Below are 16,057 nucleotides of genomic sequence, written 5' to 3'. Positions count from 1 at the left end.
TAAGAGATAATTTTTTTCAGTTAATTTAAAATTTCCCTGTATGTCGCAGAATGGTCACTAACTTGGCCATGGTCTCTTTAAGTGACAGTAAAGAGTAGGATGCTATTTCAGAACTTAGTATCAAAATCATTTACTTTCCTCAGTCATGGTTATTGGTTATTCATATTTGATGAGCTATAAATTTTTTTTCTGATAATTAGGACAAATTTGAAGGGTTATATGATTACCTATTGAGAAACTAGATCATAATATATTACAGAACAGAAGCCCTCTGTCACACAATTCATTAACGTTATAGAGGATGCAGTGTCTAGAATGAGAGTTGGATGCAACAGATACGGAAACAAACTTGGGAAGAAGCCTGTACTGAGTTAGGGTTGGCATTGTGGTGTTGTCAGAGGTGCAGTGGTGATGCCACATGGCCAGTGTGGTGGATTCTATGAGTTGCCTGTATCGGTACTGATTTTTTTCTTTCCAATAGCAACCATTGATATTTTTTTACTAAGCATTCTTGTAGCTGCTCCAGTCAATAAGCCATGTTTACCTGGCTAGTGTGGCTCAGGGCTTTAGGGATTGATGAACTTCATGGCCTTAAGGAAGTGTCATTGTGTCTTATTTCTCTTGCTGTGAGTTTCTTTGGAAGTCTGAGAACAGTTGGGTCAAAGAGTATTTGTGAGGAAAGTTTTGTTGTAAAACTCACTGTGAGGATTTGGAACAAATTAAACTTCTTAATGTTAGGGGGCTGGGGATTTAGCTCAGCGGCATAGCGCTTGCCTGGCAAGCGCAAGGTTGTGAGTTCGATTCCCGGTCCTGGAAAAAACAAAAAAAACAAAAACAAAAACAAAAAAAACTTCTTAATGTTAGAATGCTTGTAGGAGTGTGCAATTGATTAGTAGTTAGAATACTAGAACTGTGTATTCCTATTCATGAGGGAACAGGATATATCTTTGTGCTAACACTGTAAGAAATGGAATGTCCTGAAGAAAAAATATTCAACATAAAAACTTAATATCTACTGCAGCAGAAATTTGCCTGAAATTGATGATGTTAAAGTAGTTAATACTGGGTATAAGTGAAAAATACAGTGCTCTTGATTCAAATCAACATATCTGAACTTCATGCTTTAGGTAAACATTAGATAGGCAATAATATTAAATGAGAGTTTGGAAGCTCATATAGATAGGCACTTTTTCTTCTCATTAAGTATTTTGATTAAACTATCCCTTTGGGAGGAATAGGATGTCACCATCTGCTGTGTGAACTTTGTAGGAATGTTGAATGGTAAACAATAAAGTCCAGGTATTTTCTTTTTAATGGGTTTCAGTTGTGAAATATACTTAGTAACACCACAGAAGGATGATGTTAAAGGTTTAAAGCCAAACACTAGCCATTTGTCGTATCCCAGACTTCAAGGTACCTGTGACCAAGCTTCATTAATTCCTTGATTGTCTTAAGGTGGGAACTGTTCATGATCATTCAGTAACTAAGTAATAAGAGTCAGTAGGTAAGAAATTTTAACCATGCAGTTCTTTTAAGACTTGTTTTAAAAGTAAACATCTCAGATTTTTTAGAATTAGGGTCTTAAATTCTCTTCTTTAAAATTTTATTCTTAAGTCTCTCAGGAATCTCCTGAATAGGAAAATAAATTTTTACTGAACTTTGCCTTGAGGCTAATAGAAAAATGTAGTTTTTGGAGTCAGAACGGAAACAAAATCCTTATTTTTCTTCTAGAAACTACTTCAGTGACTTAGGGCAAGTTACTGAAGTTTTCTGAGATTGAATTTTATTATTTGGAAAATGAATATAATCTGATTCCTAATTAAAAATGTACATTTAAGTGCATACTGTTTTGGACACTTACTAAACATTTATCTTTAATTTCTTCATCTGACGACCTCTGCCATCACGCATTTGCTAAGTTCTTAATATACATTATAGGCACTTTTAATTCATCTTGCTTTCCTTTAATTCATCTGCCCTGACTTCAGTTTCATGTGTGTGTCCCTATGGTGATACATAACACAATGTGTTGCAACATTTATAATGAAAGATATATGTAAATTATTTTGCATTATTATACCTACTAATGTTTGTGAGTACAGTATGTTATCTGTCCTTCTAATATACAGTAGTATACCACTTTTGTTTTTGTTTTTTTTTCCCCGGTATCAGGAATTGAACTCACAACATTGCGCTTGCCAGGCAGGTGCTGAGCTGCTGAGCTAAATCCCCAGCCCCGTAGTATACCACTTGTTAAAGGTTCCTTTCACTTGCCTTGAATGTACATTTGACATATAAAATATTATATGGAAATTAGATGACTTATTTCAAATCATATTTAGAGTGTATGTGATATGTGGGAGTTTGAGTATATACTGTTCCATTTAAAAATAATTACATAAATGAAAACAGCATTTCACTTGAGAAGATACTCTAAATTTCAGGAACACTATTAAAGGCTTCTATTTATATAGACCAATTCATAGTGAGAGGTTAGGCACAACAATGGGAGCTAGTGACCTTTGATGAGTAAAAAAACATAATAGCAGCAACCATTTAAAAGTACATTTTAGGGGCTGGGGATTTAGCTCAGCGGCACAGCGCCTGCCTGGCCAGCGCAAGGTCATGAGTTCGATTCCTGGTACCGGAAAAAAAACCAAAAAAAAAAAAAAAAATTTTAGAAACTGGTAAACCAGAAAGATACACAAATCATACATTGGAACTCTTGTTTGATTTTATAAAAATTATTGTCCTCCTCCTTGTTATCTTCATTTTAATATTAAAACATAACTGTTATTGTCAGCTAAACTGGTACTGGAGAAATTAACTCTACAACCAGTCTATTGTGCAGTCTGTTGTCAAATCAGTTGTGGTCTTCTGCAGAAACAGGCGGTGAGGGAAAGTCAAGAATAGAATGTGGTTAGTCAGTGTGCCCGTGGATGACATTATTATCCGGGATAAAATCCTTCAGATGACCTCTCTTCTACCTCCAGTTTTGTCATAGATTTTGCTAAACTGACCCCTAACGTTTGTACGTGGAAGTATGTACTGATGTTTTCTTATATCAACAGTATAGAGCTAAACTTACAACACACACTGACTGCCGTGATCACCAGTGTTGTAATGTGAGTGTTCGCTAAATACTGGGTCGTTAATGTTTCTTTTCAAATGGAAACAAAACTGAATGATTAGACGAAATATTTAGGTGTTTCCAATTTATGGTCAGCATGCAGCTAAGTGAATCCAGTTATCTATACATGACCAAATTTTGATGCTTTTCTGAATAATCTATGTTGTGTTAAAGGATGTGTTCACTTAGTATGAAAATAAAGGACAGTTTGGAGTAGAAAATATTTGAAGAAACTAAATAGAGTTTAAAAACATTTTAAACAGAAAAAAGTAAAAATAATAATAAAACAGTTTCAAAACTGGCTAGTAGGAGAGTAACGACAGTCAATACATTGCATATTGTTATATTCACAGTAGTTGTTCAGAGTACAAGATGTAGTCAAGAAACATAGTCCAAAAAAATACTAGCACAAAACTTTCCCCTCAGTGAACCAAGAGAAGCCAGCTGTATAACTATTTTAATTATTTGTGTGTATGTATATACATATATATATATTTTCCTTATTCCTTCTTTCCTTTCCCCTTTCTCCCATCACAGTTTTTCTTTTCTTTTGAGAAGTTTCTTCCTTAGTCACAATATCTGTTGTACATTTTGGATCTTGTTTACTCTTTCAGTTTCTCACACTAGTGAGAACTAAGTGGAGTATATATAGTTTCCAAAGTTCAAGCTTACTTTAAATTGAGGCATGTAGAGTTTTTAGCAAGGGTGCTATTTTTTTTTAAATTCTCTTTTTCATTTGTATAGAAACTAATTTGATGAATATTTGATAACTGTTATATCTATGTTTAAATAATAATTGTTCCTCATATGTTGCTCTGTGCTCTCTGTGAAAGTAATGGTAGGCATTACCCATGGGTAGGAGTACCTATTCTTGTCCAGATGGTGTCCCTCACAAATTTTGTTTGTAGTGTAGTCAATCCTTTGAGTTTTGTGTACCGCTTCCCTTCAGTTCATTAATAACCTACATTTTGTCTCTAACCAGAATTTGTTCAAGTAGAGAACTTATATGACTCCCAGAGATCTCTGAGAATTAAAAAAAGTTGGTATTTTTATTTTAATGATAATCTAAAAGTTTCTATAGTTTAAAAGATATTTTATATATTTACTAGTTTCTAAAATGAGTTGTTTCCCTGAATCCTCTAGTGGTAACTGATGACTTTTTCCTTCCTTAAGTATCATTGTTAATTCACAATTATATGCATACTTGAAATGCTTTAACCCTTTGCATTAATAATTCTTTGATGCACAAATTGTTTCATCTTTGTGTAGAGGGGGCCTACTCACCTTGATTCTTAACTCTGAAAGCATGTCTTGATCTGAATAAACAACCTTATGTGCTTGCTTCGGCAGCACGTATACTGAATAAACAACCTCACAAACAAGTGTTCCATTCAAGTTCAGAGCCCAAGCTTTACTTGTATTAATACTGTTGCATAACACTGATTCATTTGTTGTAGTATAAGATCAAAAGAAGTAAAAGAACTAATCTGTAAATGATGTATTTATATTCAGATGAAGTGAAAATATATGTGAGAACAATCCCTGTGCCTGTTTTTATACTGCTTCAGGTAGGGGAAATGGGTGAAATGGGAACATCACTTGATGTGTGGTGAGGTAGGAGTATTAAACTCAACAAAATCTGTACCACTGCAGTCAGTACCAAATTTCAAATTGTGTATTGATTTGGTTTAGCAAAGTACTATCATCTATTCTAGAAAATTGTTAAATTGAGTTTTATTGTATCTTTTGTTTCTAGTTAATTTTAAGTTTGGTTTGGGTTTGTACGTAGTTAGGAGTTATGATCCTAATGAGTTTAAAGCAATTTTTATGCATTTTATCATTTGGGCTTTGAACACCAGACTGTACATCCCCAGTGAGTTAGGGTACATCTTTTTTATAGTTTTGAAATTAGGTTATCAGCTTGTTTTTTTTTGTATTTTTATCTTGTTTCTGAAATGATTAATTTTCCAATTCTTTTATTCCTCCTAGGTTTTGATGTTATATTTCATTTCTCTTGTTTGACAGTATTTTTCTATGAGTCCTCCATTGGTCTTTTTTTTTTTTTTTGGTGTGTGTGTGTAAGGGAAAATTCATTTTATTAAAAAACTTTTAGTTCCAGCTTAGGTTTTATTAGTAAATACACCCATATAAGAAGGATATTGGCAAGTTCTAGTCTTGGCATTAGTAAACAAGACTATTTTGGATCAATTTTCCTGCTGAGAACAAATAGGTGAAAAAATAAAAAAAATAAATATAATCAACCCATCAGAGTCCTGCTATGACAGTGAAGAATTTTGTATTAAAGATCTGGTAAAAGATAAGTACAGAAGGATAAGTCCCTTGGTTGGGCCTTGTACTCTTTTAAGGTGATAGCTGATTCCAAAGAAGTGCCTTAGAAGTGGAGAAATTAGGATGAGAATTATCAGTCAACTCAAGAGGCTGCCAAAACCAGAGTTCTGAAACCCTCCTGCTTTTTAGGCTGTCTGGTCTTCTTACCTATTTTTTCAGCTTACATTATGCTCCAGGTAGGCTTTTTGTTCTCGTGGCCTTCTTTTGTATATGTCTGTGGACTGATAGGTGAGTCCTATGCCTGAGGAATATAGTAAGGCGGGTGGTGTCACATATAAAATCTTAGGGAAGCAGGTAACAGTGGGATGTGAAAAATATTAGTCTTTTTTTCTTTTCTTCTAGAAATGAGAGGAACAAAAGAGGTAGATTCCTGAAATTCTAGTTCTTTTGATCTACATTGTTTTAGCCTTAAAACAACCTTGGAAACAGCTAAAATGAAAAAGGATTTGCTTCTTTTGTGACTCCTATTCTGTTTAGCCTGTGCTTTTGTGTCAATGGGGGATTTCTTTATGTAGGGTTTCCCAAATTACCCAATTTAGTCTCTCCATAAATGTTGGTTCTGCCTTTTAATCCTGGCCAAATTTAGGGCACCTTGTCTTTTGAATCAGTTCTTTTAAACATTCTATTTAAAAAGTTTTATACGAGTTGTTTTATTGATCCATGCAATGTTTCAAAAATTATTATTTACTATCATCCTTGGATAAGATATTGAGACCTGAAGTTTTTCAGCAATTCAGACTGAGCTTTGATTATCAGACTGTACATTCCCAATGGATGTGGATTTTCCTCAGCTTTAGTCTTTATTCCCTTGGCATTACTTGAATCTTCTCAGGTCTTTAGGTATTGTATAGCTCTGGACATAATTCTCAGTATTTAGCATGTTTTTATTTAAAATCGCTCTTTAGGTCTAAAAATGTGTATTCCTGTCTACTGCTTGCAGATTCCCTAATCATCTGAAGAGAGCATTTGGATGACAGTAATCTCTAGTGGGAGCTGACAGTCTAACATCTATCTCAACAGTCTTCTAGGTTTAGAGGTCTTTGAATGAATGAAAGTCACATTCTGATACAGAGTTGGGCAGTGTACATTGTTTCATAACAGCTAGCCCTGACAGTGTTCAGTTTTCTGTTCATTAGAGATCTGGGGTCTGCAAGAATGGTTAGGCTCTCTCTCTGTCTTCTTTTGCATGTTTTGTTTTATGTTTCTTTGTCTGCGTGATATATCACTTATACTTCGCAGTCTTACAGTAGACATTTTTTCCATGCTCTATCAGTAGGAAGATAGCATAGGTAGTGAGAGATGCCATTTAAAACCAGATGTTAGCATGAGTTTTAAAATGTTTATGTTTACTATTTTTATATTTCCCTATATAACTTAGTTCAGAATGTCTCTGATAGTTTATTTTCTCGGGGAAGCCAGATATTTTAAAATTTGTAGTGTATTTATATTTGGATGTTGTTTAAAAAGACTAACTCTCCTTTCATTATATTCTGCAATATAGTTAAAAGAAAACTTGGAACAATCAATAGGCCAACTGCGGAGTCAACGTTTACTGAGAAACTCAGGAAGGAGAAGTATGTCTGTTACAAGTCTGACTGCAAGTGACTTTGATGCTGGAGCTATGGCAGGTAAACTCTTCAAATGTTCTGAAAATACTGTGTGTAAAAGATTTCTGAAGTACATATTGAATACCTTTAATCCATGGAGAAATACACATTTAGATTAGGTATTAGAACATGTAGTTGTCATGGATTTTATATTGTGTATTTAGAAATTTATTAAAGGGTCTTTGTTTTCCTGAGTCTATTTGTTTTAGTTTTTCTGACTCTGTAGATTACCTGGAGCTTTACTAGAGAAAGTTTTAATTGTAATTGTTTGTTGCCAAAGAATCAAATAAACAAATAAGATCTACTATATATGTTTTTTAGGTTAGTGATCTTGTCCTAGTGTAAGAGTGTTCCAGATGTCTGATTATGTACTATTGTATGACATTTGTTAAGAACAGATGAATTTTAGCGTTGGTATACTGCTAAATGTTAATGCTTAGATTAAAAGTTACAAAAATGGGGGCTAGGGATTTAGCTCAGCGGCACAGTGCCTGCCTGGCAAGCGCGAGGTCGTGAGTTTGATTCCCGGTACTGGAAAAAAACCAAAAAATAAAACAAAACAAAAAAAAGTTACAAAATTCTGAGTTTGTCTATAGTTAATCTTACTTATTCTTTCCTATAGCACTGAGATTCATGTTTGAGCAGAAGAGTCTTCAGTAAGCGGAGCTGATTTAGACAGATTGAACATTAGTACCTTACATTATTAATACTGCTGTTGATCATCATAAAGATTAAAAGTTGGACATGATCATTTACTTTTTAAGTATTTAGTTGGGTTTTACTGACTTTTTATACACTGTTTAGAATTTAGATTAATTCCATGCAACATTCTGATTCATTCATTGGTATTAAGTTATATTTTAGGGAGAGATAAAGTTTTTTAAAAAATGTAATTATTTTAATTTAAACATATTCCCGTTTTTGAAAAGCAAAAACTTGGACTATTTGGCATGTTCCGTTTCTAGGTTAGTTCTTTTATTCTGTTTTAAGAGCCAGGTTAGAACCAGAATTGTGGAATTTTATGGGCACAGCAAGTTGAACACTTGGGAAACAGTGTAAATTAAGGGTATGTGTGTATCGACATTTGGTGTGCTTGTACAAAGTCAAATTTTGGGTAGTTGCTTTTTTTGCATTGTTTTAAATTCTTTCCTTACCTTTCAATTGCAGAAGGTTACCGTTTTCCTCCAGCCTCACCTTTCAAGGACTATGATCCACAGGGAAATAAAAGAATTAAGTCCAGAATTGGTGTCCGGTTTGGGCGGGAGACTGACGACATGACCCAGGTACTTTGTACCATTCTGTAATTGATATGGAGTGTTTCCTTACATTTCTATGTAGATGACTAAAATTTGAACTTTGCATCATATTTTAACTAAAAATTTGTTTACAGAGACTTTGTAGATCTTTATTTTAAATCAGGTAAATTATTTTATTTTTTGTGCTCTGAGGTTTCTCATACATTTATTTTGAGTTTTGTTATAGATAGTTATATTTTGAAGATTTAAAAATGAATTTGGCTGTACATGTTTAATCCTTCCCTATGCAGATGGCTCCCTCTTTTGAAAGCCCTGTTAAGTCAGCTACTTCCCATTTTGCTAAATTTGAAGTTGTGAACAAATTAGTCTTTGTGTAGTTGACCTATCGATTTTCCCACCATTAGTATCTTCCTGATTGTTTTTTGTTTGTTTTGTTTTTTGAGATAGGTCTGACTGTACAGTTGAGGCTGATCCTAAACACTCTGTGCAGCCCCTCAAACTTGCAGTGATCCTCCTGCCTCAGCCTCTGATGTACTGGGATTACAGGCGTGCACCACCATGCACCGCCTTTTTTTGTGATTGTTGAATCATTGAGAGAGCTGCTGTCTATTGATTCTATACTTTATTTACTCACTAACGATTTCTGAATACTCAGTTCTATGGATGTATTTCTTTTTTTGCATCTGTAAAGTTCTTTGAAGAGCTGAGATTTTTTCTTTTATTGTCTTAGTTAATTAACTTAAAAGAGTTGGGGACGTTTCTGATTTAGATATCTTTGTTTTGGCAGTTTTAAGATTCAGTGCTACAGTTTTGTTCTTAGGATACTCATCTGCTCCTTTCATTTGCTGTAGCATAAAATACAGACAGAACACAACAAAATAAGCTCACAACTACTTTGTAGAAAGTTTTCTTTGACATTATTATTATTGTCATTATTTTATGGTTTTTAGTGGAGACAAACTCTTGCTCTGTATTCCAGGCTCCTACTGAGGGGGTAGGTTTAAGAGCTATTTAATGTATTAAACTGAAAGATCTCGAAATCAGATACTCAAGTGAGGAAGGTAGAGATGAGTGACACGGAAACATAAAGGATGAGTCCTAAGATTCTGCTTTGTAAAATTGATGCTCTGTTTGTCCACTATACTCCCTCTGCTTTGTTTTTATTGTTCTTCCTTATTTGAAGTCCATTTTCTTTTTCTTTTAAGTCCATTTTCTTAACGTAACTCTTAACTCCCCTTAGCCGTGTGCATTCTTCATGCCCCAGTAAAATTTGTAGCTCATTTACATATCTGTCTTTCGTTAGGTTAGGGGCCACTTGGTTTCCTAGCAGGTCCTGGCACTGACTGGTTTCTTACTGTGTATATGTTTAAATGAATCATTTTTTCTTCATATCTGGGTAATGTAAGCGTTTATATTATAAATTATGTTATGCATGTACATATATAGCACATATATTTACAGGTAAAAGTCTAATAATGAGTAGAACTAAAAATAGAATAATGTGTCCACCACCCAAAACAAGAAATGGAGCATTATCCCACCCTCAATCCTCTTTTATGTTCCTTCTTTCCCCAAGGAGTATGCACTGTTCTGACTTTTATATACTTTTATATGACTTCTATGATTTTTTAAAAATCATTTTTACTACATCTTAATGTTGCCTGCCTTTAAACTGTAGATGAATGGAATACTACTGAATATCATTTCGTATAATTTGCTATGTTTCTGACATTTAGTCTTGCTGATTTCATGCTCATAGCTATATGATATTCTAGTAGAAGAAAATACTAAAATTTATGTGTATCCTGCTCTTGATGGGCTTCTGAGTTGGGTTTAGCATTGTCATTGTGAACAGTGCTCTTTCATGCCACCTTGTGTGTGGTTCTTATGGTGTGTGTGTGGGAGCTTCATGGCCATGGAGGTTGGCACATACGGTGTGCGTACTGACCAAGTGGAATCTTACTGTAACACAGCTACGCTCATTTGTCTGTGGTTAGTTGCACAGTGACAGACTTGGGTGGCTGTGATGGAGGCAGAAGGAATTGGCTGGCCCCATATGTATAAGGAGGAGAACTGATGTACTGTGAAGGCTGTCATAGTTCGTGGTGTATATAGCTTTTCAAATTGCTTTTCTCTGAAAAAATTTTTTTAGGATAAGTGCTTATTTATACTTATTAATATCATTAGAGACTTTGGTCAGTGTGTAAAGAGCAAGGATTTAATTATGTAATATGTAAGTATTAGAAATTGTATTGCTGATCAACTCTGTTTTATGAACATTTCTTAAGCATTTATAAATAGAAGTAACTTACTAGAATGTCTATGTATTTCTCTTAAGCACTGTTTTAGGAAAATTCTTGATTTCACAAGTTTGAGCAAACACCTACCGTTTGGATTATGTGCTATTTGTAGACCAATTTAACATGTAACTCGTAGTCTTTGGATTTAACACATTATACTTTTTGTTTTTCTTTGCTTTATTATGAGAGAATGTGAGATTATTTACGAAATTTTGTGCTGAGTGTACTATAGCAAGAATAACAACAACAACAACAACAAAAACCAGAAATAACAACAAGGATTTATTCTTAACCTTTCATGACTCTTCATGGAGGAACCCAGCAGATGCCTTTAATGGTGACTGTGCTTGCCTTGCCAGCTTCATGCTTTTCATCAGTCCCTCCGAGACCTCAGCAGTGAGCAAGTTCGCCTCGGTGAGGATTTCAACAGAGAGCTCTCCAGAAGGAGCCGGTAAAAGCAGACTATGGTTTTTAGGGGAGGCAGGATTTATGAAAAGAATAAGTTGATTTCTCTAACTGACATGTTTACATAGATTTTTAAAAACAGCGCTGTTTTTTATTCAAGTATTTAAAAAATTTTTAATGGAATAGTTCAGCACTCTTGCAATTTATAAAATGTCATCATTCAGTGTTGGACAAGTTAGTTTCATATTGGGGCTGGGGATTTAGCTCAGTGGCAAAGCGCCTGCCTGGCAAGCACAAGGTCGTGAGTTCGGTTCCCGGTACTGGAGAAAAACCAAAAAAAAAAAAAGAAAAAAAAAAAAGTTAGTTTCATATTTTAAAAACGCTTGAATACAATGGAATGCTGATATTATGGAGAGATACATTTTGAAATCTTAGCAAAGAGGTAGATTTGGAAACACTGGGGAGGCAGGGGTTCGGGGAGACAGACCAGACAGACATAATGTCAGAGAACAAGATCAAATCTGACTCGCTAACTTCAGCTTTGCAGAGCAAAACATTTATGATGTAGAATTTGTCAGTGGACATGAGCCATTATACAATTTAATACCTTTGGTTTTGGTTGAGTCTTTGAAAGCCAGTGGTTAAGCCTGTCCTTTACAGTTTTGTCAGTTACAGATAGCTCCTAAGAATGGTCTTATACTTTAGAATTCCTCACTATATTTTAATTTTTATTGTCAACAGTAGAAGTCTGTTTTATTTTTGAAGTCCATAAACTCCAAAGATTTTTATGCCTTCTTAAGAGGTGCAGTCTGAATACATTTATGAGTAGGGGATGACAGAGCTGAATTAAAAAGCTTGTTTACCGTGTTCACTTGCTAATTCCAGCTACCTGAATCATATCATGTACCATTTCTACATTGTTGCAGCAGAGTCTAAACTATAACTGTTAAATTTATAAAGTATAGCTTGTACAACTTACCTGATTTTAGAGGAGGAAGGCAGGAAATTTAGTAATAAACATTGGACTCTACTATTACTAGTATTATTGATACTATTAGTTCACATTATTGAGCACTTATTTCATGCTCTGCAGATTAAAGTTTAACTCTTGCGAGGACTCTGAGCTAGAAGGGGCAACAGAGATGAAATAACTCCACTTGTTGTAGATGGAACATGACAGATGTAGTAGAATTACAATTCACATCCAGGCAGTAAAGCCTTAATGTCTTTGCTTTTTACCACGTATTACATATTGTGCCATATTATTTTCACAAGGTGATATCAATAAGGCATCTAAGTTGCTGAGTTGTGAGCCATATCATTAATCTTTAAACTTGTAAGACTTAATTTAATACTTAGATTTTTTTAACCAGTTGATGAAATTAACAAAAGGTACTAAAAGTATAAGGTAGTACATTATTCATTTGGAATGGTTTTATCAGGTAGCTTTTACACTCTTGATGGAAGGGTCTAAAGTAAGCACTAGGAACATGCATGGATGATTTAGTTGATTGGTTTAAGTAGTCATCTGAATGTACGTTGTTGTCCTGGGATGCTTCAGATCTACAGGCTGGTACCATCTATTCAGAGTCTGTGTGACCAGGGGCACAGGTAAAGCAGGGAAACTTTGTGTAACCCAAAATACAAAGCAAGTTTCTTGTGAAAACAAGGTGGTGTACCTTTGTGGATGAGTAGGGTTTAGTTTTCGAATTGATCCTGAAAGGTTGGTATTCGCATTTAATTACTTCATACTTTTTTTTATAGTGACTGCAGAAAGTCTATTGAATTGTAAAAATCTGCTGCAAAGCAAGCTTTTAGAAAGGATTAAATAAAATTTACTTCAGAATTTAATCTATAGTGAATACCTTAGGAAGAACTGATTTGAGGGGGGTGAGTAGAGGTCTGTTGGATTAGCATGTGAGACTTGAAGGTAACTTGACCAGGGTATGACATGAGCAAGGAGTGTGTTTTAAGACTTTTTTGGTGGATCAGAGAGTCAGGATTTGAGGATGGATTGTGTGTGAGGATGGCAGTGCTTCTTCCTGATTGGGGAAGCTGAGTTGTGGAAAATAAATTTGATCTTGGATATGTTAGGTTTGAGATGCCAATGAGGCATCCAAATGGAAATACAAAAAATGCAGCTAGATGTTTGTTTTGGATCTTAAAGGAAAAGTTTCAGAGATAAAAGAGAGATCAGTATGTACAAGTGATGTTTCAGACCGTGAGAATGGATGATGTAAAGAGAGAAACTGTAGAGAAAGCAGCATGGACAAGGCTGAGTGCTAAGGAATTCTAATATTCAACAGTTTTATGTAGAAGGAGAATCTGACTTGAGAAAGATCAGCTAGTGAAATGTGGGAAATCCAGGAGGACATGGACTGTAAAAATCAAGAGATAAAAATAAACATGTTTGTAGAGATTTACAGTTTAGAAAATTTGCCTTTTAAAGTAATAACTTCTTTCTGAGGAATTTGCCTAAGGACATATAAATAAAATAAGATTGTAACCAAGAAAGAACATACGTATTGTAAGAAACAGTAAAACTATCCTAGGAAATTAGTGAAAGTAACACCAGAATGACAGAATAGCAGGCCTGCAGAGTATTCACTCTTAACTAGAGAGGAAAGAAAATGTCATTTGACAAGAACTTAGTCAAAGAGATTGATATAGATTGTTCATAGATGGATGATTCAATAAGAAGTCGTAGGAAAGCATCAGTGGACATGGTAAATCAAGCCAAAAGACAATAAGAAACTAGAGAACAAAGGCACAAGAAAGTTATAATATAAGCATGAAGCTAAAATGTGAATTTGATAGAATGAACAAAAAGACATCACTTTGACTATTATTGAATAATTCATAGGGAATATAAATATATTATGTAAAATTATACAAACAACCAGTAGTACTAAAAATAGCTATAAATTTATCTAGTGTTGGACGGTAGTGTGAGCTAAGGACTTCAAAACAAGGAGTCAGTTGAAATGTTTAGAATTGAAATTGATAAAGATAACAAAGTAATTAAGGATGGAAAAGGTTGTACAGTACATGGTTGCCAGTAGGAAGTGGGTCCAGAGGTAAGGAAATGTATGAAAGTGTTTTTTTTGTTCATAAGGCCTCCTCTACAATTTAATTGTTTTTCATGTATGCTATTAATTTGGTGGGCAGATGAGGCTAGAGCTAGACACAGGGTATGAGCTCAGGGTCCTCTTACTGTAGCAGTGGTTCTCAGAACCAGGTCTTCATGTCTGCGGTGTCAGGTACGTTTGCAGAAATGCACATTCCTGGGCTCTGTTCCAGATTTACTGGTTCAGAAATTTGGGGTTTGGGGTCTATCCCTGTTATGGCCAACCCTGTAGGTGTTTTTGTGTTTGCTATGTGAGGACCGCTGTAGCCCAATACCATATATGTTTCAATTATATTGTAAGTTTGGCTACTTCTGCATGTTTTCTGCGGTATCCAATTTAAAATCTTTTTTTTCCTTTTCTTTTCCTTTTTTTCTTTCTTTCGCTTAGGTCGGATGCTGAAACAAAAAGGACTTTGGAAGAACTGACTGAAAAACTTAATGAAGCCCAGAAACAAGAAGTGGTGAGGACCCTTTGTTTATTTTTTCTTTTTTTAAATATTAATTAAGTTTATGGGTACATTTTAAATACACATAATGATCTTTGTACCTGTACATGACTTATCTCAGTTCCTTTGTTTCCCATCCCCTTATCTTCCTTCCAATCCCTCTTCCTCTCCTTATTTACAAAAGCTTGTTTCTGTTTTTTCTTCTTTACTGAGTTTTCCCCACTTCTTTGGTTTCCACCTCGCCTTCCCTAGTTTCCTTCCTAATTGAGTATTTTCTACCTATTTTATGATACTCAGTGTGTGTTCTGGTCCTTTATACTTCCAGTTTCTTGTACCAGGAAAAACAATGCAATATTTAAACCTGTGTGTTGGATTTAGTTCACTTAAGCTTATGGTTTCAAGGTGCATCCCTTTACCTATAAATGTCTCAAGTTTATCCTTCTTTACGGCTGAGTATTACTCCATTGTATAAAAAGCACATCTTTATGCATTCATGGGTTGATGGGCACTTGGCTGTTTCCAACATTTAGCTATTACAAACTGTGGTGCTATAAGCATGGGTGTGCATACGTTGCTGTTATGTGATGTTTTTAATTCTTCCAGGAAGATACCAGAAAGGGGAATAGCTGGGTCAAATGGAACCTCTAGTTTTAGTTTTTTAGAGCTATCTCCACACTGATTTCCACAGTGATTACACCAGTCTACACTCCCACCAATAGTGTAGAAGGGTTCCTTTTTCCCCACAGCCCTGCCAGCATTTGTTACTGGTTGATTTGTTGAAAATAACCACTTTTTCTGGAGTGAGGTAGAATCTCAGTGTTGTTTTAATTTGCATCTCTCCAATGACCAGTGATGCTGACCCTTTGTTTATAAAGAGCTTTATTTCACTTGTAGATGAGAGGAAGGTGCCTGCACTTAAAATCACAGTGAAGATTAGCAGGGTTTAATCTTTTCAGTGTTAATGCCATTGTGTCTAAAAATGTTCTTGTATTCTCTTCAAATGCTCATAAATTTTAGAAATTTGTTTGAAATGTAGTAGAAGTATGTAGTACTGTATTACAGATACAATGAAATTTTATAACTTTTAAAAGTTTTATGGACATTTGAAAGATGTAAATGTTATTGGCTCAGTGATTCTTCTGCAGTTTTTATTAAACGATGTTTAGGAAGTGTGGTATGCTTTTTGTAGTGACTCTGTAGCATTTCTCATTACGTATTTTCAGGTCATCTCACATAAATATGTAAGAACAATTGCCAGGAAGACCTTCTTGCTGTCTGTTTTTGTTTGATAGGTGCTAGTTGGTAATTCCCTAATTCCCAAGTTTTATTATCTTTTTTTTTTTTTTTTTTTTTTTTTGTGGTTTTTCTCCGGTACTGGGAACCGAACTCACGACCTTGCGCTTGCCAGGCAGGTGCTTTGCCGCTGAGCTAAATCCC

At 34.7% G+C, this 16,057-nt stretch overlaps 1 protein-coding gene across 1 annotated transcript in view; it reads left to right on the top strand.

The window, feature by feature from the left end:
- The window catches only part of Cep128 (centrosomal protein 128kDa), a 407,188-nt gene that overhangs the window by 24,357 nt on the left and 366,774 nt on the right, over nt 1–16,057 (top strand). The window contains exons 5-8 of the mRNA XM_005390234.2: nt 6,981–7,107; nt 8,254–8,369; nt 11,002–11,093; nt 14,563–14,635. Coding sequence (XP_005390291.1) covers nt 6,981–7,107; nt 8,254–8,369; nt 11,002–11,093; nt 14,563–14,635 — 408 coding nt within the window. The remainder of the gene's footprint in view (nt 1–6,980; nt 7,108–8,253; nt 8,370–11,001; nt 11,094–14,562; nt 14,636–16,057) is intronic.

This window comes from Chinchilla lanigera, unplaced genomic scaffold, assembly GCF_000276665.1.
Source record: "Chinchilla lanigera isolate Chin_1 unplaced genomic scaffold, ChiLan1.0 scaffold00037, whole genome shotgun sequence".
In the NCBI taxonomy this organism is placed as follows: domain Eukaryota; kingdom Metazoa; phylum Chordata; class Mammalia; order Rodentia; family Chinchillidae; genus Chinchilla; species Chinchilla lanigera.
The sequence above is the reverse complement of the archived record's forward strand: the minus strand, read 5'-3'. Positions and strand labels throughout refer to the sequence as shown.